The following is a 22,380-nucleotide window of genomic DNA, read 5'->3' on the forward strand; positions in this document are numbered from 1 at the left end:
ATTGCTGAACGTCGAGATTGAGGTCGAGCGGGACAGCTAGTCCATCCATTGCTAAAGAGTGAGTAGCTAAGACTGTAGGTAGTCGGAAGGAGCTATGACAAGTAATATAAGTCCTTGCATAAGATGATGGAAGGAAAGGGAGACGATGGCACCTCAAGGGGCGATGGTCGACCTTTATAGCCAGAGGAAGGACTGAGGGGCGCCTCACTGATGCGTGTGACTGCGCTAGATCGCAGAGTTTATGCGATAAGGCCCATTCTACCGGTCAAGACACAGAATGCACCCTGCCACGCCTTAGACAGGGAATTGAGCCGTCTCCATGGTGAGGTGTAGCTCACCATCGGGTGAGGAAGGCCCCAGAGTCCGACCAGATTACACTAAGCAGCGCCACGTCCAGAATTCTGCCCTTCTGGCGGTTCATGATAGGATACCGTCAAGAGAACCTGTTATACAAGCGCCTTGTGATGGGTGTTGGTCTGAATGTGTATTACTTGAGTGGCCATGCTCTGGGAAATCTCTCCCGTCCCGCTATAGGGCGAGACAAGATGGCGCATACAATCACCGACATACAAGTCCGAGAGATGAGGCGACCGGCGTCTCGTCATGGGCACCTGAGGAAAGCGAAGGCTCTCCTATCTTGGACCAGTCTTGCTGAGCGTCCATCGGCCTGGCCCGGGGTGTTGGGGATAGATCAAAGCTGACCCCCCTACTTCGCTCACGACAGACTTTCTCCATCCTCCTTCCGTGTACAGAAGCTTTTCACCAGTCCAGACGCCGGCGACAGTCAACCACCTTTCACAGAACAAGATAAGATCATGAAATCGACCGCAACGCCCATGTCAAAACATCGATTCCACACGACAAACGCTGAAGCCATGTCCCTCACGACAACGTCTCTGGTCAGTCCTCAACCCTGCACGTTATCGCGTCACTGAGATCTCAGCCCTAATGCAAGTGAACCTGACCAACAGTGGCTCAGTAGTAGCACAGCAGATGTTCCCACCGTTGTGATGAAAGGTTCCACGACTTTGCCTGATACCGCATCTCCATATCTTTGAGGTCCCGTTGATTGTGCACCCGAACGCGAGCGAGAAAGCCATCAAGAACACACGGTCATCGACCTGACCACTCAGGGCAGCATGTGTGGGAGCCCAGACCTGGGGGATGGTTCAGAGGTGCGATGCCCTAAACTCAGAAGACTCGAGTTCTGCGTGACGAGTGGTCGGCTGAAGGTGCATCAAAGCTCAAGCAGGATCAGTTGGCGTGAGACACACCGAAGTTGGGTTGATAGCAGAGGCAAAGTAGTGTTAGGCGTGGGCACTGGCAGTTTAACCTTGATCAAGATACTGGATGGAAGTGGCGCGTCTGTCAAGCTTCGGCAAGATATCTGCGGCTATTTTGTTGAGAGTCCGGAGACACAGCGCCTCATAACCATTGAGGCAGGCGTCTTGCAGGTTCAAGTGTCACAAAGGGTCAAATAAGGTGTCTGTTCTTTGCTACTGTTGAGATCTGGGCCAAGGCGAGGGATACTGATGTCTCCGGTGGTCAGACTAGAAAGTTGTTTACTTTGTTACTCTCAATAATCATGTGGTAAACATCAAAGAGGCATAAAGCTGCATCCACTATGTCCTGTTCATCCACCGAGTCTTATGAGCTGTCATCGTCCTCAGCAGTCAGCCAACAGAGGGAGCTAAGTAACGAACGTGGCGAGCTTCTGGATCTGGAGGCCGCTTGGGTCGTGCCTGGGACTGCGCGGGCCCGACATCATCAGGAAGGCCAAGGCCGTCGGTTGGTATCACCTGTTCAGCGATCTGGCGAACAAGAGCTTGTACTGACGTCATCCTGTTGAAGACATGTGCTGGCCACTGAGGGACCTTTGTGTCGGCAACGACATAGCCACCATCCAACTACCTTCAACTGCATGTCTTCGCCCGAACCTTGCTCCGTTGCAGCTTCATACCGTGGTCTCACATGGAGACATTGGCTCGACGTCACGGTCTGGGCCATACATCCGCTCCCCTGAACACGAGCTTACTGAGATTGGACGATGGCATGCGCCACGGGAGCGCCTTGGCGCTCTCCTGGGACTCCACACTGTGGGCGGATTCTCGACCGAAGCGCTAAGACTTACTTGAAAGAGGCAGAACAGTCCCCACGGCCTGGCGCTTCCGGGCGGACGGCCTGAACAGCCACCTTCACTGAAGGATTTGAGATATGATGATGGACAAGGCAACCTTTGTTGGATGTCTTGTCATTCGGCTGAAGCGCCGAGACTGTTTAGGGATCCTGGCGTCTCCGGGGTGCGACTCGACTCAAACCTGAAAGTGGTCAATCCTGGAGCAGTGCCCTGAGAATAGCGCGGGCTGCGATTGGTCAAGTGGCATCCCAGCTAAGCTCGGGCGCTTTTCAGGTTTTGGGAAATACATAGGCCGTGGCTGAGGCCCGAACTGCCATGGCTGCGTGCCTCATCAAAACATTGGATGCAATCTGCTTCACACTGCTGCGCGGTCATCGCCAGTACGTGAATAGCACCGGCCCGCGTTGCGTCGAACAGCACCACCATTGACCTTGCGCTCAGCCAGTATGCATGACGAGAGTGTCGAAGCGCGTGCCCTCAGCGAGAAACTCAGTGAGGTTCTGGGCGAAAGGCAGAGGGTGACGCGCACCCCATCAGTACCACTTTCTCCGAAGCCTGATTCTTACGCGCTGCATTGTCGAATCTTGCGCAAGGGACGCAGCAACCGGAGCATCGATCAACTCCGCAGCAAAATCACAGATCCGGGCTATTGGACCAAAGAAGGCGAAAGCCTTATCGCCGAACTCAGCCAGCGCCTTACCAAGAACCCGCGAAAAACAGTACAAACGTGCAAGAAACTCCTCCGTGAACTAAACGTCGACCCCATCGAGATACGGTTTGCAATCGAAGACCAAAGCTTACTGGGGGCGCGAGTATCTGGAGCTGCAACACCGAGAAGCCCGCACCAGCGACCGACGCAAGCAGACACCGAACCCCGCACGACCCAGCCACTCCATGCGCTTGCGGCCAAGACCGGGCCAGAGGCCTCGAAGGTCAACGTGACGGCCGATTGCCAGGCCCCCGCGCTTATGAGTGACCACCCCAAATTCGCCAAAATCTATATTTGAATCAGCACTCGCCCAATTCTCAAAGGAGGAACGCAACCAACACGATGGGTCTCCCTGACATCTTGCTGTGCTTCCGCGATTTCGAGCAGGACGAGGTTCCGGTCTCCCAGCAGGATCTGAGCTCTAACGCGAGCTTTGTTCTCGACATCTCAACACTCGATGAATCTCAACATGGCGCTCTGCAAGGTGCTCGCGAAAAGCAACTGCCGAATCCAACCTTTGCCCTACTGTGCAGGCAGAATATGTACTCGCCAGAGGGCTGGTTTTTCGGATTGTGACCGAAACAGAGCAATGCGACTTTCAAATTGCCCCTGATAATGCATCGGGTGTGAGCAGCCGGCATTTCCTGATCGACATCGACCCGCAGGAGGCACAACCAAGGATCACCGTTCATTCTGCCCGCAACGCGGTTCGCATCACGACTGGTGGAGAGAGTATCACTGTCTACCCCAAAGGACAACAGATACTTCCCGATTCGGCCACACTATGCATAGGACAGCTTTCGTTCTCTGTTTGGACGTCAAGATTAATTACGCAGGCGGACAAGGTCATATTTCGCATGCGCACGAACAGCTTCAGCAAAGAGATCCTCAATGCCATACCTCGAAACCCAAGGACTGGAATCCATACCCCCGACATGCGGATCGCAAACAACGGAGAGACGTACTTGCAAAGAACAATCATCGCTGCTGGCGCATCCGGTTCTGTGCACAAAGTGACAAGAGAGAGCGACGGGGCACTCTACGCTGCAAAAACTGCGCATTACCGGGCCTCCGACAACGTCGACCAGGTCCGAGCTCGATACGAGAGGCTCAAGGAGGAGTATGACACGATGTCTGATGTCCATCATGTTAGTTGTTCCAGGCCTCCCATTGCAGAATCTCACTGACACGAGTGCAGGCAAACGTCCTCAAAGCTATCGTTCTTATTCCAGGTTATGGCGAGGAACCGGATTGGCTGATCATGGAATATATCAAGCATGATCTCTCGACAGCTGAGCTACAAGACGACGACAGACTAAGGGCACTACTTGACATCGCCAGTGGTCTTGAGTACATCCACAAGAAGGGCATTACTCATCGAGACTTGAACCCCAAGAACATCCTTGTGTAGATGGAGGATGGCGACCCTGGCGGAAAGTTTAAGCGGGCGAAGGTTGCTGATTTTGGCGCTTCGAAACGCACGCATGACACAGAGGAGACAAAAGGCGGTGCTGGGGGGTTGTTAATTGCGAGCTGGGAGTCAATTAATAGATGCTCGAACACCATCCTGTTCTGTGCAGGTATCGTGTACTTCGCAGAAGACAGAATTCTGTTCTCTTCCAGTGGGGCTCTAAGTGCTGTAGTAGGGCAACCAACTGCATCGCGGCACACAGCCAATGCCTAACAGCCGTGCGCATGGGCCGCCCTTCTCATGCAACTCAACCTGTCTGGGCGCTGGGAGGGTGACGAGATTGTGATCGTCCATGGCATAGGTAGTATATATCACAATGAGGAACCGCGATCTCATCGCCGAAGAGCTGGGGCCCAGCAGAACGAGTACAAAGACGTCATGGCCACCCAAGTGCTTGCCCACGCGCACGAAGACTTCCTCCGGTTATTCCACAGTCGGGAAGCAAAGCTTCGTGGAAAACCCGCCGTAGATGCTCTCAACAATGCACAGCATGCGGCGCTACGCAAAAAGCTCGAGTCGGTACATTTCATACCTCCAGTCTGGTCTCTCGCAACCCAGAAGGGTGTTGCTGATACCACAAAGAGACGGGAGAGGTACGTGGACTGATTTGCACCAAGCAGTGTCTTGCGATCTGTGACCGTGCTGCAAGCAAAGCTTCGTCGGAGGCGGTTCATGTGCTGGAAGATGTTGACATTGGACGTGATGGCCAGCAAATGCTAATTGCATCACTGGGGGAGCTGTTCCAAGTCAAGGGTGTCAAACTTGGCGAACGTGCGACGCAAATAGTACGTGCGCTTCCGTCGAGCGCAATTGATGAGCTTATCAGAAATATTGCGAAGAGAGGGCTCTCGTAACCAGGTAGCAATGCTCGGATATCTTCCAAACCCAGCTCATACATGCGCCTCGATGTCTGGCATCCTCTTCCATTCTCGTGATCATTTAGCCCTGAGCTGCCCAAATTCGTGGCCGACTTCCAATGGTACGACCCTGGCCAACAAGTTGAGATTTATCCGTGCTAGCAGCATCAGTCGTGCCGGCTGCACGCGCGCGTTCACCAACACTTCGTGCCATTTCTGTGATCGATCTTTCGGTCCACATTCCGCTGCATTGTACACTTCTGGCGGCCAGCTCTACGTCCTTGGCATTTTGTAGCCGATTGTCGATGGACACGAGCAGCTGTACAGCGTCGACCCCTATTTTGATTTTCTCGAGGTTCACAGTCGGATTTGGAGGGCGTTGGGGTGGCCCGCTTGCGTTCGCAGGATGCGGATCCATATCAAGAGTGGAAGCATTCGCCGGGGGCGTCTTAGAGGGCAGCAAAATGATCCGTCGTCTTTGTGTAGAAGGTGGACTTCACGAAAAGTGCCTGTGGTTCGAACGAAGTGCGGGGTTGATCGATCTGAGCCCGGCGGTCAAGTGAGGCAGAACTCAGTTCGGCTGTCACGTGAGGTTCTCAAGTCCGAGAGTTCTCTCGATGCTCCCCCACCATATGCTGTTGCGAAGCTACATCGCAGGAGAAGTCGATAAGATTGAGTGATTTGTTGAGTTCAATTACCCTAAAGTGCGTGAACGATCGAGAGACATCACGAGCCCGGTACCGACATTCCTCAAATCTTCGTAACATAATCCAGACACTACACCGAAACTTCGGCAATCGTGGGCGGAATTGGATCAAGTAGAGCAACAGCCACATATGTTCGCTGCCTCTCTGCTCGAAAGATCCGACGGCGTGGCGGCCAAGTCCAGAGATGGTGAGGATGCTATATTGTCGTTAAAACGCTTGTCCTAGCACTGTGTGTGGTTGCACTTACTCTAGCTTATGATCCTCAGAGGGAGAAGAGGGTATAGCGTGGTGATGCCGTGGAAGTCGTTTTCAGGAGTGAGATGTAGCTGCCGGCTTGACCGTGATGGCTGGGTATCCGCCGAAGAAGACGGGAGAGGGATTGTTCGTTTCCCGCGTGTTTGCGGCGCAGGTGGGACGCGCTGGAAGGTCATCGTGCCCACTCTCGAACAGCCACCACCTTGTCCACCAAGGAATGGACAATAGGGCTGGCTATTCCGCCCTGAGGCCGAAACTCCTCATTCCGCAGAAAAGACTGAAGTTTCTCGGCGTCCCAGTCTCGTGGCACTCCGCGAATGCGAAATGCCTTGTCGGCTCTCGCTTGTAGTTTCTTGTTCACTAGCGTGCTGCAGCTCTCGTCGTCGTGACCTTAGGGAGCGTTAACCCGAAACTATAGTAGACGAATGGAACAGATTGGCTAGCGAAGAAGGAGTAGATCGTCGGGATAGAGGGGTAAAGCAGCCATAAGGGTGGACCTGTGGTTCCCGACTGTCATCACCCGTAGTTGAGGTGGTGATAAAGCCCTATGTATCGTTTAGCGGACGTAATGTATATAGTGGCTGATGCATTTCGTTCGTATAGCGACCACTCTTGAATCTGAGGAACATGTCTGGCTGACGAAGGCGCCAAGGCACAACGTATTCAAGAATTGTATATGCTCTGGAGACCCAGGCTCATCACTTACTACAGGAAGGTAGAACTGTTATGTCTAGTACAAACGCAAGACATGTATTCTGCCAAAAACCAAGACCGCGCTTCAGTAATGAGCCAATAGTTCCAGCAAAATGGTTACGATGGGTACGGAAACTCTGCAAGTGAGCCCGGAATTGTTGATCTGATCACGCGTCCTCCATCACTGTGAACAGCCACTTCCCTTGAGGGCCCGAATTGTGCCGTGACGAGCCTCGAGTATTGTGCATCGCCGAGTGCCGAGACTGCTTCGAGCTGATGTCATAGGTTGCGATCCGTCCTGTTGTATATGGATACTTCCTGGGTATGGCATTGTCTGGCATGTCGACACCTTGAACTCGAGCATCGAAAGGGTCCGTGGGGGAGACGGCACGGGTGGCCTGGATGGTAGAAGGCTGATACTGGCAGCTTATACTGCCGCGGAGGGACTTGAGAACGGACTGGGCATTACCTAAAGCCCGCAGGCGAAAGAGGATGTCGAGAGCCTCGCCCTCGGGTGCGGTGCGCATTATGTGGAGGAGCTCGGCCTGGCGCTTGTGGACCTCGAGGGACTGCTTCTTGATATCGGCGCTGTAGAAGCAATGGACCTGGCGCTTGGCACAGACGCTGCACTTTGGCCGGGCCCGGTCGCACTTTGGAGGGGAGCGGCCATGGTCAGCGGGGGACAGGCAGAGAGGGCAGTGTGGAAGGAAGAAGAGGAGGCTTACACGACTCTTGTGGCTGCGGCAGCGGTCACAGGCGCCCGAGTTCTGGCGGCGGCTTGCGGCTGACTCGGCGGAGGCATCGGTGGTGGCACTACTGGACTCTCGGGGAGCTGGCAGCAATGGCCGAAGGTGGGCACCACTCATGGGAAGTGCGAGGTCGTGGCTGGCAGGCATGCCTGAGGCTTGCGACGTTGCAGGAGAGGCGTGGGGGAATGGGTGGGCGGGCAGCTGGGGGACTGGGTTGGCTAGTGCTTAGTGCGGCCGGGTTGCAATGCCACGGGAGGAGCAGAGGCTGGGGGGGGGGGGGGGGTCAGAGGGGGGTATCAAGAGGGAGAGAGGCAAGGCAAAGCGGGCAGAGAAAGAAGTGGGAAAAGGGTGGCGTTGGCGGACAAGCGATGTGGTTCCATTGTGACGGGATGAGGCGATGGCGAGAACGACGGAGAAGGTAAAAGAGCAGAAATCGTGGACCATATGAGACATGAGACTGACAAGACCACAAGGTAGTAGCCCACGCGTCGCACCTATCTCTGAGCGGGGAGGACTTCCGGACGCTCCAGTGCCAGGAGGGTCTCTCCTGTGCCCGGTCCATGTTGGGGAGAGGGGGTGGAGCGAGCTTATCTGTTCAAGGTTGGGGCTGAGCTAGGACTTAACCTAATCGAGAGGCAGGACTGTCGGGGCAAGGGACTTTCAGTACGGGACGGGACGAACAACTGTTACACTATGAAACTTTTTCCACGATCTATCCTCTTGCCTCACGCCTTTCACTCCAGCTGCATTGAGATGCATTCACCGACGAACGCAGCCGGAGGTTATCCCTGCTCACCGTTCCCTAGCTGAGCGAGGTTATCACAGGTGCTCGCCTCTTGGTAGTTACCCTGATCCATCCGGCGTCCCGGGCTTGTGTTTTGCAGCCTTTGGAAGCCCTGAATGATACCCGCCGATTCGGGAGCTGGGGAGGGGTGATGTCTCTTGGCAGGTCGACGCGGTTCGATGGCGCTCGAGTCGTGCGGAAGTATTGAAGGTTCAGGCGGACGGTTCAACCCGAGTGTGTGCTGCAATGAGCGACACTGACTATCTGGACATAGGTGAGCGAGCCGCTAAGAATCATGTGTCGAACCTGGGCATGCTGGGAAAGGGAAAGGTTGGGAGTCATTTGTGAAGACCCTGACGGGGTTGGAGCTGCGTGCCGGGGTGGAGCGGTCCATCGGATCGGCGTACCCCTAAAGCAGCCTACTGATTTGAATGCTAACGTAATCCACGGGTCACCCGGCCACTTTTCAAGCACTCGTACGATAATGTGTAAGATAATTCAACCACAAGGCCTTAAATCAATTGAAACTATTCAGAATCCTCTTCTCCAGAGGTAGACTCAACTTTCCGACAGGTACGCGCATTATGGCCGGGCTCGCCGCAGACGCCACAGCGCCGCGCACGCGTTTCTGGCCTCCTCGTACGACCACTATTCCGAGTCGTTTCTGTAACTAACTGTACCGTCGCGTCCAATTGAGACTTCAAATCTTCTGCCTGGCCAATTGTAAGGGACCCTCCTTTCTGTAACTGCTTTTTCTTCGTACGACGACGGCGGCTAAGGCGGTCATTTGCATCTCGAAGTTCGGCTAGATCGTGGCGTATAAGCGTCTGCTTATGTACCATCATCGAGATTCCTTTGTTCAGCTGCCGTAAGCTTGCAATAATTGACGAAGGAGAGCTTCCTTGATGTCGTACGATGCGGTTCTTAATGTATTCCGTCTGCGATTCAGCCTCAATTGGATTGTTCGGGGTCTTCGAGACCCAAGGTGGTGGTAGGCCAGTAGAGGACCCAGGGGGTGTTGGCGTCCGAAGCTTCACATCTAGCTGTGAAATCACATAATCCGGGTTATACGGTACTAGGCCAGTCGCTCGAAAGCCTGCTTGGACGTTTGACTTGGCCATTGCAGCATTGTGCGCCTTGTAAAAGGCTGGGAGGAAGTCCTCCTTTGCGATATGCGTAATGTGCGCCCGCATTAGACCCTCGATTTCTTTACCGTACGCCCGTTTCAGAGGTCCAAAGCACCCGACATCGAGAGGCTGGAGCTTATGCGACGAATGAGCAGGCATACAGAGCGTTACGATATTCTGTTCCTTGCAATAGAGCTCGAAATCGGTCAAATGGTGGCTCTCGTGGCCGTCGAGGATTAGGAGCCGGTGGGTGCCCTTCGTACGACCTTTTGTATGGAAATCGAAGTGTTTTACCCATTCTAGGCCTCGCTCGTTCGTCGTCCACCCGTTTTCGGAGAGTGCGATTACCCAGTCGGACGGTAAAGGGCTATCGGAGGTCCAGGAGTCGAGATGGACCATACCTGCGAAGATGATGTATGGTGGGATCGAATTGCCGTACGACCCGATGCACTGGATAGCTGTAACCCATTCCTGATTGCCTTGTTGTATGGCTCTAGGCCTTCCGCGTCGATCGGAGGTTGTAACGACTGTTTCTGCAGAGATTTTGCCCATTGCAAACCCGGTCTCGTCGAAGTTGTAGATATCGTCATCGTGGATCCCGTATTTCGCGATAATATTCCGTACGAGCGAAAACCACGCGCGATACGCGTCTAGATCTTCGCAGAGGACTCTCTGATAATCGATTCTTCGATTGAAACGCGTTCGGAGTCCGTGGGGTCGATCTGCACGACGAGTTCAGCTGTGGACGAGGCCGTTCTAGGAGCCTGACAACCTCGACAACTTAAGACCCCACCCAATGCACAGACGAGGCGCAGTTTCAGCTTCACAAACGTGGCCTTTGAACGCGACCTGAACTGGTCAGACCGAGCACTCATGCAGAACTTGCAGGAGGACCCCCATCCTCAGTATCCTGGTCGGGCACTCGGCATGGAACGTGCCTAGGACATAGTGTCCGGTCTCCAGGTATATGGAGATGGCAAACGCGGCGTAGACATTGGCTATAGAGATTGTAGACCAGAAGGAGATGTCGAGTTGTTCCAAGCGGGGGTTCGCTAGGCGAGTTTAGAGCTCTGTTTCATGTTTATGGTTCACGGCAGGCATGAAACTGGATATCTCTGTGCCTGCTATCAAGGGCAGAGGCTGGTCGCTACTTTCGTCTGGGGACTGAGAGGTAGGATGGGTGTGAGAGTGTGATTCCAAGATCCCAAGCCCACTCTGTGGCCGAAGAACTGGGCCGGAGGACTGTGCTGTACTATATGCCGATAATTGCGTCTGGACGAGATTGCCGCGCACCAAAGGTAAGAGGGAGACCGGGTCCACAGCTGTCCGTAGCAGGAGCAGGATGTGTCGTTGAGCGTCGTCTTGCATCGATGACAGGTGCGCTATGAGCTCCTCCAATTCCTGCGTGCGCTCTCTGAGAGATTCGGCTTCTCGCTTGAGGGCCATGCCTAGGGTTTCGGAAGTGTCTTTGCTGATGTAGATGCATTCGGTGCCTTTGCGTCGGCAGGGTGTACATTGTGGCCGCTTACCATCACACTATAGACGCCAAATAGTACCTGGTCAGTGAGATACTTTTGCGGTCGAGGGAAGGAACAACGTACGGCGGACTTCTTCTGGCGACAGGCGTTGCACGCAACTCTGGTCGGTCGGCCACGGCGGTCTCCCGCCGCAGACTGCTCGCCGGCATCGGCGCGGGCATCAGCGCCGTCGGTGGCCGGGTTGCCTGGGGCCGGGAGCAGCTTCCGGAGGTGGCATCGGCCCATCGACAGGATACCTCATGGAGAGGATGACGATCACGAGCCCGGATGTCACCGTCTCCTCGAGGGAATAGCAGCGGGCAAGGTCGAGAGGGACAGCGAGCTGAGGCTCGGCACGATGGGGCGTCTGTGGACTGGCGGGCAGATGGGTCGGCGCGACGCGGCAGGGAGTCCTCGGCAGCTCGTTGCATGAAGTAGACGACATGGCATCGCCCCTGGCATGCTCGAAGCAGACGATATTAAGATTCGGGCTGGCTAAATTCAAAACGAGCACTGTCGTCATTGCTCAGCGTCTCGGAGTCTTGCGTGGTCCCCTGACAGATCGCCGTTATGCGTAGTGGCGATTCGTGGCTGTAGGAAACTGAGAGAATGCAACGTCGTCGGGCTGTCCGAGCCTGGAACACAATTTGATGATTCTCATCGGCGACGGCATCTCATTGTGTCTCGCTCAAGAATGGGGCAGTCGCAACTGAGCGTTCCGGGCGTTGACGTAAGATCGGCAAGTGCCGCCCATGGACTTGTAGAACTGCATGCCAGGAATTCCCTGCGGGGCAAATGCTCCGGTTCCACTGCACCCTGTCGATACGCCCGCCATAACCAAGCGGTGCAGCTGATTGCTGCTGGTCATGATTCGCCACAGGATGATTGATAGCGCTTATCATGTCCCTATACTAAATTCCCGGTTTATTATTCCCGGTTTATTTCCCCACCGCCTTGAGTACTTCCCAAACGATCGAATCACACGAGGTGCCATAAAACTCCAGGTACACCTCGAGAGCAAGCTAATCCATGGCACCATTGGGTAATGGAAATAAACGCCCGGCCCCGTCCAGCTTTCCCACTGATCAGCCCTTTTTATATCCATAACAAAGTGATCAGCCCGATCGACGTTAATGACACAATCGTGCCCAGCCGAAAGACTTGAGTACAGAGGCTTGTCACGCAGATCCTTTGGTTCGTGCAGATGGATGGCGCTCGTCTACGCCCGTGGAGCCATACGCTATATTTTGTCTTATCTGCCTAAGTTCTATAACTCGTGCTGTACGTCCACGTATTGTTACCGACTGCCAGTATGTCCTTGGATGGGGGAGAGATGGCGACACAGCCAGTGTGAGCGGTGACGCAGCGAAGTTTCCTTGGCGCATTGTGGGTCCAGCAGCCAATTTTCAGGGAGCCGATGTTTGAGGCCAAGTATCTCGGAGCAGATATCACAATAGTGGCCGCGGGCTCGGCACGGCCAGCCCGCTAAGCCCGCCTCACTGTGGCTCCATAATCTTCCATGGTGTATACCTCCCATCGGTTCGCCACAACATCGTTAGCCAGGGAACATTCTGTTCCGCGCAAACCTCCAATCAGCTTGTCGGCCGCCTATGCTATTCAGCCCTACAAGGCAGACAAGATTTGGCGCACAGAGTCACGTATTACATAATGTCTGAAGAGTCACGAAGCATCCTCGGCACAGACTGTTGGCCATCTAGCAGCTGACCTACTAGATACCCCAACAGAGATTAGCGAGGCGACCATCATAGACTATGGCGCGTACATGAGTCTGGCTACTTTGAGGTCGTGGGTGACGGGCTGGGGCCCGATAAGGCTTCTCAGGCTGCCGCTGACAAGCACGCCTGCACGAGCACCAAAACCACCTGCTCGAGACCTGCTCTATAGCAGGTAATCTCCTTTTCTCTCTATCAAGATTAACAGACAGCATTGGCATACACAGCTGCGCACATTACAAGGCGGCACATATGTTCCCTACTAGGAAGCGCCATTGTTGGCCAGGCGGTATCGCTCCGGACGAACGGCACAACCCCACCCGGCTAACAATAGAGTTTAGGGCCTCGTGTTCGTAAAGGCGCCTCGTTTTCATATCATGAACTACGATGGCACTGCTTTGGAAGTTATTTTTCCCCGTTCCATATCAGCCGCGAAAGGATGTGGCAACAGGTCGGCCGCCCCCACGCCGCGACTGCGCAGTGAACTCGCCGCGTACCTGGAGGAGCCGCGGCTCACCAAGGCGGTAGCGCGCTGGCTGATTACGCAGCGCTTACTGCCACAGTACCATAAGGCGCTCGAGGAGGCGCCGGCACAGGAGCAAGCACTTCAGGAAGCAATAACGCGCGAGACAGAACGACGGGAGGAGGCGCGGCGCCAGAGGAGCGCGGGAGACGCGCACGCGACAGGGCACCGCCAATTTCTTTGATTTTGGCCCGAAGGCCACCCGCAACAACGGAAACACTATCAGACTACGGCCTCCTGCGCCTTAGGCGCCCACAAGCGCCGACAGCGCAGCGCACACGACACGAGGGCACACCGCCTACTCGTCGCCAACGCTGTCGTCCTCCCGCTCCACAAAGCCACGGAGCAAACCCACCAACCGACCCAAGTTCTGGTTGATGCCCTCGAGGGCCACAACCTGGCGCTCCCGCAGAGCCAGCTCGGCAGCAGCCGCGCCTCGGATTGCCGGAGCAGGCGCAGCGACACCGCCGCTGCCGCCGGCGCGGTCCTCGGCACGACTGCCGCTGAGGGCCTGCTGAGCAGCCAAGGCTGCCTGCTGGAAGTCCTGCGATGCGTTAGCGCAGCTCGCGCGTACCGTGAACGGCGGCGCTCTGACTTACTTCGTCGTCGTTGTCGGCAGCGGCGTCAGCGACCGCGAGCATCTCCGCAACGCGGCTGCGCACCGCGGGATCCTTGGTGAGCTGTATAGGTCAGCGGCTGGCGCGTGGGCGGCGCGCAGGCGGCACAGGGACGGGGGTATTTACCGGGACGCAGCTCTTGTTGATTCTCGCGCACGAGAAGCAACGAGCGCCCCGGCTGCCGCGACGTCGCGGCAGCGGTGACCATAGTCACCGGCTGTGCGCTTCACACAAGCAGCGCAGGGGACGTCGTGCACGGCGCCGGCGACGATGGTTTTCTTGACCTAGAAGCGAGTTAGCGACGCGACCGCACCGCACACGCATCGACAAACATACCGGTGTCTCGGGCACGCCCGGGCCCACGTCGGCAGCCGGACCTCGCTGCTGCTGCTGTTGCTGGCCGAGGCCAGAGACGGCGGAGCCGGCGCGACCGCGCACCGCACCCGCGGCGGCACAAGTTTTGGGAGCCACTGCGGCAGTCAGTCAGCTGGCGGCTCACGAGCAGCGGAGGAGGGTGGACTCACTGATTGCTGCTGCTGTTGCTGTTGTTGCTGTTGTTGTTGCTGTTGTTGTTGTTGTTGTTGGTACTGTAGGGTTCACAGGCCTGTCAGTCACGACCTCGACTCTCAGACGACGCGCAGGCGCGGCGCTCGAGTACTTGCGAACTTACACGACGTGTTCGGAGGCGTTGAAGAAGGAAAGGAAGGAGACCATATGCGAACATCTCGGAGTCGTTGTTTTGACGTTGGGCCACCACGCCCGTTGCTGTGGTTATGAGGCCGGCTGCGCGGCGAGGCAGCGCATCGCAGTACAATGCGCAGGCTGAACGAGTGCGCAGCGCTGTAGCATTAACTGCGGATGCGCAGCCTGCTGTCGCTGTCGACAACCTATCATTGTGCCACTGGGAGAATATCCTCTTGTCATACCAAGTTTGGCTGGTGAGAGCCATTCTTTGGATGCGAAGAACCGGAAGAGCGAAGGCGCCACTTTGGTGCAGCGAACACGCAGCGTATATTTTTAGTCCAGTCGAAAGGCACGGTTTATTATACGATAGATTTGCAGCATCGCTAAACCTACTTAATAGGTAAAGCGTACTATGAATAATAATATATACCCTTTGTCCCTTCAGCCTTCATGCCTGGTGCACGATGTCCATCGTGCTGTGTGCGGCACCGCTCCGTGGTGGTGCGGTGCCGTCCGTCGGGTCTTGGCACCGCTCCTTGACTTCTGCTGAGTCATCAAGCTCCTGACATAATGAAGGGTGCTACCTTCCGCAGGACCTGCCCTTGTCCCTGGCCTGATCCTGCGACCTTGTCTGTCTGCGTCTCAGGCCACGGTCTCACCTCCACCATTCCTGAGTTCCTTGACTGCAAGAATGAGTGCCTTGTCAACCACAACATGATTCTGTGTAAGTAAAACAACCGTGCTGATATCACTTGCTAAAGCGCTCTCAATCACTTTTGCCGGCGTCATTGACGTCAGATCAGCTGAGAATAGTGCAAATCCTTGATTCTGAAACTCCTTTGCGGTTGCCTGCGCTCCAGATACATCTGGAAAGGTGACCTCCTCCGTATGAACAGTCTCCAGACGTCCCTGCCGAAATGCCCGGAAATGAATAACAGGGCGGGCTGGAGATTGACAAAGGTCGCTCACTCCGGTGTGATTCGTCCATAGTCGAGCTTGCCGCTTTAACGCTTGATGACTGGACTGCTCACTCCCCCTCTTCATTCCACTTCCCTGGCGCGATATCGAGTCACTTGAGGTCTCACTTTGAGTACTCTCGCTGTCGTTCATGGCAGGTGGTGGCACATGGGACTGCGTCGCCATCCGGAACAGGATACCATTGAGCTCGATCCCAGTGCTAAAAAAAGCCGTGTAAAAAGACTGCAACACGAAGAATGAAGTGGCTGTGGTGGGACTACATTCACCATGGAGATTGGGGAGGAATAAGTCCTGTCTGTCTCGATCGAAGGTGTCTTTGTACGGCAATCCGCTGCGTTTGGCAGTAACTGCATTCCTGCCATGCCACTGCGGATCGCTCTCTGTCTCTGAGGCGCTTTGCTGAGCTCTCAGATTGACAATTTCAGCCGATTCGAATCCAAGTCGGTTTGCAAAGTCCGCAAACCTTTGCAACGCGTCCGGTTGCGCTCTGATCGGCTCGACCTTTGCAAGTAATCTCCTGGCGCCACCATCTCGAGCTTTTGCTAGCTCCCTGAAGTTCCGTAAAGCATAGAGCCACAATTGTCTCCGTGCAATGTCAAAGCATGCCTCTGCAGAGACATCCACCGCTCGATATTCGCCGTCAGCTACTTCTACTATGGCGGACCTGGTAGATGTATTGCCTACGTAGCAGTGCTTAATTATGCAATCCATGCTGGTTGGGACGGCTGGGGCCACCCGGTCCGTTGGTCTGGATATCCTTCTTGGAAGTGGCATAAGGTGACTTATGCTCTGAGCGCAAGAGTCCAGAAGTTTCAGGTCTTTGAGGAGGGTGGATAACGAAGGAATTGTGTGTTCTATCGACCACAGAACTTCTCTTATGGCTGCTTTCTGTTCGTCACTAAATCTCATGAAGACTGCACCTGTGCGCATGGCGGAGTCGATCATCTCGGCATCTTCCGTTGATACCCTTGGGCACCGCCCTTCGATGGCCTTGACAGTATCTGCATCTAGCAGAGAGAAAAGACCTTCAGAAGAAATGATGGTCCTCCAGTCCTCTACAACGCGCTCCAGATAACATATGATTCTCTTTCATCCTACAGCTTTAGTCTCTTGAGACTAATGGAAGATTTGGTCAGGCACTATATCTAGCATATTTGTGCCATTGACTGAGGCTCCATCCGTCTCGGAGTGCTGGCACCGTTAAGGGCTTATCGAGAGCTGCTGCAAGATCCTTGCTACGTAGCAACGTACGCACACATCGCAACGCGTGTCGTGAAGAAAGTTGTTGAAATAGCTGTGCTTGCCTCTCGTGCTGTCCCAGGACTTCGCACTCTCGAATGGCACAATAGAGCTCCACGTCACTCGTTGAGGCTTGGTTTCGTTCGCTCATTGTAAGGGCTGTTGAGTCTCGTTGTTTAGAAGGCGTGCGGTGGTCTTCGAACTTGACTATCCCGGAGGCTCCAAAATGGGCTCCTGTTCCCTTCGTGGCCCACGACCTATCGGCAACCGTCATACATAAAAGGTGGAAGCGCATACGGTTCTCTGCCAAATCTCGGCAGGAGCTTGAGAAATGGACAAGAAGGACGCAAGGTTCACACAGATCTACATTAATGAGCGAAACAGCGCTTACCCAGGAGCTGTGCTTAAAAGAAGGCAGCCCCAAGCTGCGCTGGCTCCGATATCACCCGATGAGCACCAAGCCAAGAGAAAGAAAGAGTCTGACCATCACACTGAAACAAAGGGCGCTACCTATCAGCCCAATAAGACAATCGCGTCATCGGCCAGGAGCCAGACCTCACGCGTCGACATTCTAGGGGCTCAACTCGGAGATCCTTGGCAGAAGTACATTAAAATCCTTACATGGCTCGATCTCGGCCCTGAGACGTTTCTCGCCATGGAACTCTCGTCTCCCGGAAAGTTCGTGAACGTCAGAGCTTTTCGAGGAAGTGCAGCCGAGAGGAGTCTCCACGAGATCCAAAAGCTTCGGCATAGAAGCTTCATTTCAGCGCTCGAGGCCTTCTCGACCAGGGAAGGTGTCTACGTTGTTTTTGAAGCAATGCAGCTGAACTTGCTGCATATTATCTCGTGTACCCGGTACCCTAGTCCCCACGAAGGCGCGGCGATCATTGGACAAGTGAGTACTGTTCTTGCCATACAACAGGTGCAGTCGTTAAGAAACAGATCACGGACGGTTTGGTCTACCTAGAAGGTGAAGGGCTAGAACATCCTAGACTGGACTGGGAGTTCATTCTACTCAATCAACATGGCGAGGTCAAGATAGGTAAGAAAGTTCAGTCCACCTGAGAACAACCTGGCTCTAATCGGCGGTATCAGCTTGTTGCGAGGTGTGCCAGCCTGTGCGGCCTGGTCGGAAGCACTGGGCGGCAGCCCGAATCAATACGATCACACAAGGCTTGGTTAATAAGGACGAAGACACAGAGGGCGTTCATAACAAGGAATGGCTTCCCAATGCAGATGCCGTATCATTTGTCGCCACGACGACATCGGCACAATCTGCATCCGAGTTACAGCAGGTACTAAGTCTCACACCCCACTTCCATGCAGCAGTACTGACAGCTGGTCTAGCACGCCTTTCTGAAGAACTTCGGACGGAAGGATGCATCGTGGGATTGTGGCTGTTTGCTGGTCTTGATCACGATTAGTCTGATACAGGCGCATCCGCGGGAGTATCGCCTTGACAGCTGAGCGCACCTGAACCCAAGTGATAGCTCGCGCCGCCTCCAGAAATGGAGTCTTGAGCATTGTGGGGCAGTAGAGCTGTTTATGGCACAAGGCCCACCGAAGGAGTCATATATATGTAGCCTGCCCCAAACGGCATCTCTCGGGCTATGGACTCACCGCGAGGTCCTGATGGTGTGATTGAAGAAGCCCAGCATGGAACTACCCGGACAATACATCTATGCTCTGACGCTATGCGGCATTCTTCTTGCATTGTTCATAGCACGGCAGATATTGCCAGTCACCTACACTTGGTGTCGGATAATATTTCTGCTGTTCCTTCGGTTTTTCAGCTACACCTTTGTAATTCATCGCCATCGATGGTTAGGACCCTGGACGATTGAACTCATCGTCAGCCGGACCATATATCTCCTAGCCAATCTGTTATGTCTGCTCATGCCGTCAGTGTCGCGGGCAGAGCTAGCATCGCGAGCTGGCTCGTTAGCGGCTATCAATATAACACCACTTTTCTTGTCCATTCACCTAGACTTTCTGGCTGATACCTTAGGCCTGTCACTGAAAATAGTACAAGAAGTACATAAGTCGGCAGGGGTGATGACCTTCGCGCTAATGACTCTCCATGTCTGTCTTTTGGTCGACCTCGAAGTGGTACCCGGGCTGTACGTGATGATGGTGAGTGCTCTGAGTTTCGAAGCAATGGGCCCTTTGACTGACGTGTCAGGCGTCCATCTCGGCGGCAGTCATGGTGCTTCTTGGCATGACACCGCTCAGGAGGCGAGTACATGAGCTTGCAGATAAGACTCACAAAGCCCTGGCGATAACGATGGCCTTTTCCACATGGCAGCATATAAGCAAGATCACTCATGTGCACCAGTGGCTGTTATACACCGCAGCTGGAGTGATCTGCCTGGTCCACGCGGTGCAGGTCTGTCTGTTCTTGCGCAGGAATGTATGCTGGGGCAAACCATTCCCGAGAGCACATGTCACGAGTGATGGGAGCATAGTCAGAATAGTGTTGTGCTTGCCACGTCCAGTGAAGATCGATGCCGGACAATATATCAGCCTAAACATGATATCTTCCACGATCGGCTTCTGGTCGTGGGCGCAAAGCCATCCATTCACGATCACTTCGTGGTCTCTGAGGAGGCAGGATGAACTAGAACTTTGTGTTCAGTGCCGCAGCGGACTAACACTACGACTTCTCCAGTCGGGTGAGAGAACCTTTCTCGCATTCTTCAGCGGTCCTCATGGGAGGTCTCATTCCCTAAAGGCTAAGTCAGTACTCATGTTGACGACGGACTTCGGAATCGTGGCGGTCCTACCATACCTGAAGAAGATCACTGTCAACTACGAATGCCGCGTCCACATGGTCTGGCACGTGAAGAGGCTCAGCGACTTCGCGCCACTGGTTACCTTGTTGAATGAATATCTGCGAGACCACACGCTTAGAAATGTGAGACGTGTGACGTCCGTTACCTCTGGGGGAGATCAAGACCTAACAGCCTCCAGATTTTGCAGATCTCCGTGTATAACGAGCGTGGGGTACACAACGAAGGCTTTGGGTATCATGGTCGTGTGAACATGTTGGCTTGCGCACCAGATATAGCAGATATCATGAAGAGCGAAATTGACGGGGGATTCATCACGGAGCTTGGCCTATATTCGCATACCCCTCACGCCGGCTTGGAGGGCAAATCTCCACATCCCACCGATCACGCCTCGCTACGAGAATCTCAAGTGCGGTACAAAGCAGACTGCAGTCACATCCTCGTACTTGGTCAGTCTAGAGAACAAGCCTCAGACGTCAAGTCATCCAAGTTAACCTGTCCTTCTATTTCAGTGTCGGGATCACATGAGCTTCGCGACACGACACGAAAACTGGCAGGGCGATATTTGAGCAGAGGCTTGGTTTTGAAGGAGCTAGACTACCAGCAAGAGTAATTGAGAAGTATATCTCTGTTCACTAAGTGCCATAGAGCCTGACACGCCGGCAGGGCTCTGCGAAGCCTTGCACGTTTGTGGGAGCCATGCTCATCTTCCCTTCAGACGAGTACGTTGGTCCTTTGCTGCAGTGTTCACAAGCAGACTGATCTGGAGGGCTAGACCAGCGACTGCTGTGAAAAACCCAAAAACCCCGCGAAACCCATAGAGATATGCCTCAAGGGCCTGTTCCTTGAGTTCGCTCCCGGCAGGAAGCAAAGAGAGCTTGACAATGTAGCTCTCACTGTGGACGGCAATCTCCCGTGACAGACCTAACTCATCCAGCTTGATTGACATGACATTCTGGAAAACAGCAGTGCCGGCCGCGACCCCCAGCGCCATGCCGAACTGTCGCAGAAAGCCATACATGGCAGCCGCGTTACCATGCTCGTCGTCGCTTGCCATCTCTTGAGTCGCAAAGTTCTGTGCGTTCAGGACTGCGCCATGGCCAAAGCCGAGGAGGAGGAGTGTGATGACCCAGACTGCCTGGTGTATGTCTCGATCCCACAGCAGGGTGAGCCCCGTTGCCACTATCGCCAGAACCCAGCCACCCCAGATGGGATACCCGACGTGGTTCAGCCGGGTGATAACTATGCCTGAGACAACGGAACCCGCCACAAGAGAGACCGCCACAGGGATGATTGCCACACCGGTCTGGAGAGCCGTAAACCCCTTGACAGACTGGAAGTAGAATGGGATGTAATAGAGTTGGCCGTACAGCTGGTACGGAGTCAGCGGAGTCTCGGTTTAATATCTTGTGCAACTCACCATAAGACCTTGGAGAAGCCCACACACGTAGGGTGCAGCTACGCGGATGTTTCGAAACAGACGGAGACGGAGGTAAGGTGATTTCTTGACATGTGCCTCAAAGATCACAGTGGCGATCAGGCCACACAAACCAACAACCAAAGGACCAAGAGTCGTGGCGCTTGTCCAACTATACTGCACGCCCCCCCAAGAGACGGCAATGAGGAAAGAGGTGATGGAAGCAGTAAAGCAGACACAGCCAATCGAGTCGAAACTGGCGAGCCTCGCGTTTTTTGCTCCAGTCTCGGCCATCAGAATGATCGTCACGATCCCGATGGCGCAGAAGGGAAAGACGAGGTAGAACACCCAGCGCCAAGTGGTGTACTGAGCGATCGCACCTCCGATGGTTGGGCCAGTGCAGTTGCCCAATGCCCAGGCTCCGAGTCTACTGACTATCAGCTTCAGGAAAGGACACAAGCTTTGCAGGTGCACTTACATCATTGCATACCACTTCGGCCGGGACTTAAGGGGGACTATATCGGTGAAGATAACGAGGCTCAAGATGATGATCCCTCCACCACCAACACCCTGCAGACAACGTCCCGCGAGCATGATGGAGATGTTTTCCGCGAGGCAGCATAGGATAGATCCTGCCGAGAAGAAAGCGAGGGATGCGAGGAGACATATGCGACGACCAAATATGTCGCTGAGTGCTGCAGCTGTCGGCATGGAGATGGTGTTCGCGAGTAGATATGACGTGGCGATCCAGAAGCCTTGCGTAGTGTCTATCTGGAGATCGACAATGATCGCCTGGAGCACAAGTTAGCTTCGAGACAGAGTCAGTAACAGGGAGAACATACATTGAGTGATGTGACCAGAACTGAGGCGTCGAGAGAAACCATCAGTGATAGAGAGCATAGCGTGGCCATGACCAGGCACTGTGAAGTGCTTGGCTTCCAGGCCACGCTGTTGGCGTGCTTTGCTTTTCTCGTGTTAGTAGGCATATTGTGTCGGGCTTGTTGACGTGAGACTGGGAAGGAAGCTTCGAGCTGGGACACAAATCTCTCCGTCGCTAAATAAGCACGGTGCGCTCCCAGGCGGGCAAAGCTGCTAGGTTCATTGCCGCTGTCCACATCCATTACTGGAGAGGCCTGCCGAGATGGCCCTCGAACGTGGCAGCCAGCCACTTCTGGCCCCTTCGGCAAAGACTATATACCTCCTGCTAGGCAAGCGTTCGAGAGGCCCTTCGGTCTCACCCTCATGAAGCCAGGGCTCAAGTCTTTGCCTTTATCTGAAGGCAATCTCCGCTATTATGGAGGTCCGGCGACTCTGTCTCGCCACGTTTCTAGTCTTCCTGACTAGTACGGTAGCCGGCCGACTTGACTCCGTCGCGGAACTTGTGGCTGTTGCGC

At 54.6% G+C, this 22,380-nt stretch overlaps 9 protein-coding genes across 9 annotated transcripts; 5 read left to right on the forward strand and 4 right to left on the reverse strand.

The window, feature by feature from the left end:
• The first annotated feature begins 3,342 nt into the window (after nt 1-3,342).
• B0I36DRAFT_326218 (kinase-like domain-containing protein) lies at nt 3,343-4,419 on the forward strand. Its single transcript, XM_046154309.1, has 2 exons — nt 3,343-3,994; nt 4,045-4,419. The coding sequence occupies exons 1-2, from the start codon at nt 3,704-3,706 to the stop codon at nt 4,255-4,257; spliced, it is 504 nt and encodes a 167-aa protein (XP_046011962.1). The 5' UTR covers nt 3,343-3,703; the 3' UTR covers nt 4,258-4,419.
• Nucleotides 4,408-5,027, forward strand: B0I36DRAFT_134803 (uncharacterized protein). Its single transcript, XM_046148275.1, has one exon. It carries the CDS (start codon nt 4,558-4,560, stop codon nt 4,921-4,923), a length of 366 nt encoding a protein of 121 aa, XP_046011963.1. The 5' UTR covers nt 4,408-4,557; the 3' UTR covers nt 4,924-5,027.
• Nucleotides 4,932-5,171, forward strand: B0I36DRAFT_244124 (uncharacterized protein; the record flags this gene model as incomplete). The annotated part of the gene is made up of 1 exon (XM_046150033.1): nt 4,932-5,171. A coding segment is annotated over one exon (240 nt), but the record flags the coding sequence as incomplete, so codon positions are not given.
• A 1,698-nt stretch (nt 5,172-6,869) lies between these two features.
• Nucleotides 6,870-7,540, reverse strand: B0I36DRAFT_326220 (uncharacterized protein). Its single transcript, XM_046154310.1, has one exon. It carries the CDS (start codon nt 7,354-7,356, stop codon nt 6,997-6,999), a length of 360 nt encoding a protein of 119 aa, XP_046011965.1. The 5' UTR covers nt 7,357-7,540; the 3' UTR covers nt 6,870-6,996.
• A 2,756-nt stretch (nt 7,541-10,296) lies between these two features.
• Nucleotides 10,297-11,252, reverse strand: B0I36DRAFT_411863 (uncharacterized protein; the record flags this gene model as incomplete). Its single annotated transcript, XM_046161949.1, has 2 exons — nt 10,297-11,025; nt 11,091-11,252. 2 exons carry the CDS (start codon nt 11,250-11,252, stop codon nt 10,552-10,554), a joined length of 636 nt encoding a protein of 211 aa, XP_046011966.1. The 3' UTR covers nt 10,297-10,551.
• A 2,308-nt stretch (nt 11,253-13,560) lies between these two features.
• On the reverse strand, nt 13,561-14,603 carry B0I36DRAFT_350509 (uncharacterized protein; the record flags this gene model as incomplete). Its single annotated transcript, XM_046156896.1, has 6 exons — nt 13,561-13,806; nt 13,862-13,916; nt 14,006-14,163; nt 14,216-14,349; nt 14,379-14,466; nt 14,550-14,603. 6 exons carry the CDS (start codon nt 14,601-14,603, stop codon nt 13,561-13,563), a joined length of 735 nt encoding a protein of 244 aa, XP_046011967.1.
• A 797-nt stretch (nt 14,604-15,400) lies between these two features.
• Nucleotides 15,401-18,204, forward strand: B0I36DRAFT_244591 (uncharacterized protein; the record flags this gene model as incomplete). Its single annotated transcript, XM_046150070.1, has 4 exons — nt 15,401-15,437; nt 17,371-17,675; nt 17,723-17,822; nt 17,876-18,204. Coding segments are annotated over 4 exons (771 nt in total), but the record flags the coding sequence as incomplete, so codon positions are not given.
• Nucleotides 18,205-18,457: 253 nt separating this feature from the next.
• Nucleotides 18,458-19,625, forward strand: B0I36DRAFT_212037 (uncharacterized protein; the record flags this gene model as incomplete). Its single annotated transcript, XM_046148926.1, has 2 exons — nt 18,458-18,904; nt 18,963-19,625. Coding segments are annotated over 2 exons (1,110 nt in total), but the record flags the coding sequence as incomplete, so codon positions are not given.
• On the reverse strand, nt 19,589-22,107 carry B0I36DRAFT_375082 (DNA repair protein RAD50; the record flags this gene model as incomplete). Its single annotated transcript, XM_046160333.1, has 5 exons — nt 19,589-19,719; nt 20,347-20,941; nt 20,990-21,413; nt 21,465-21,778; nt 21,829-22,107. 5 exons carry the CDS (start codon nt 22,105-22,107, stop codon nt 19,589-19,591), a joined length of 1,743 nt encoding a protein of 580 aa, XP_046011970.1.
• Between the last annotated feature and the right edge of the window lie 273 nt (nt 22,108-22,380).

This window comes from Microdochium trichocladiopsis, assembly GCF_020744255.1.
Source record: "Microdochium trichocladiopsis strain MPI-CAGE-CH-0230 chromosome Unknown B0I36scaffold_6, whole genome shotgun sequence".
Lineage (NCBI taxonomy): Eukaryota > Fungi > Ascomycota > Sordariomycetes > Xylariales > Microdochiaceae > Microdochium > Microdochium trichocladiopsis.

Excerpts from the sequence above, each read along its gene's own strand:
- B0I36DRAFT_134803 (XM_046148275.1), top strand. The coding sequence starts at position 4,558 with ATGCAACTCAACCTGTCTGGGCGCTGGGAGGGTGACGAGATTGTGATC.
- B0I36DRAFT_326220 (XM_046154310.1), bottom strand. The coding sequence starts at position 7,356 with ATGCGCACCGCACCCGAGGGCGAGGCTCTCGACATCCTCTTTCGCCTG.
- B0I36DRAFT_326218 (XM_046154309.1), top strand. The coding sequence starts at position 3,704 with ATGCGCACGAACAGCTTCAGCAAAGAGATCCTCAATGCCATACCTCGA. Across the intron at positions 3,995-4,044 it reads CGATGTCTGATGTCCATCAT|GCAAACGTCCTCAAAGCTAT; the intron begins GTTAGTTGTTCC and ends ACACGAGTGCAG.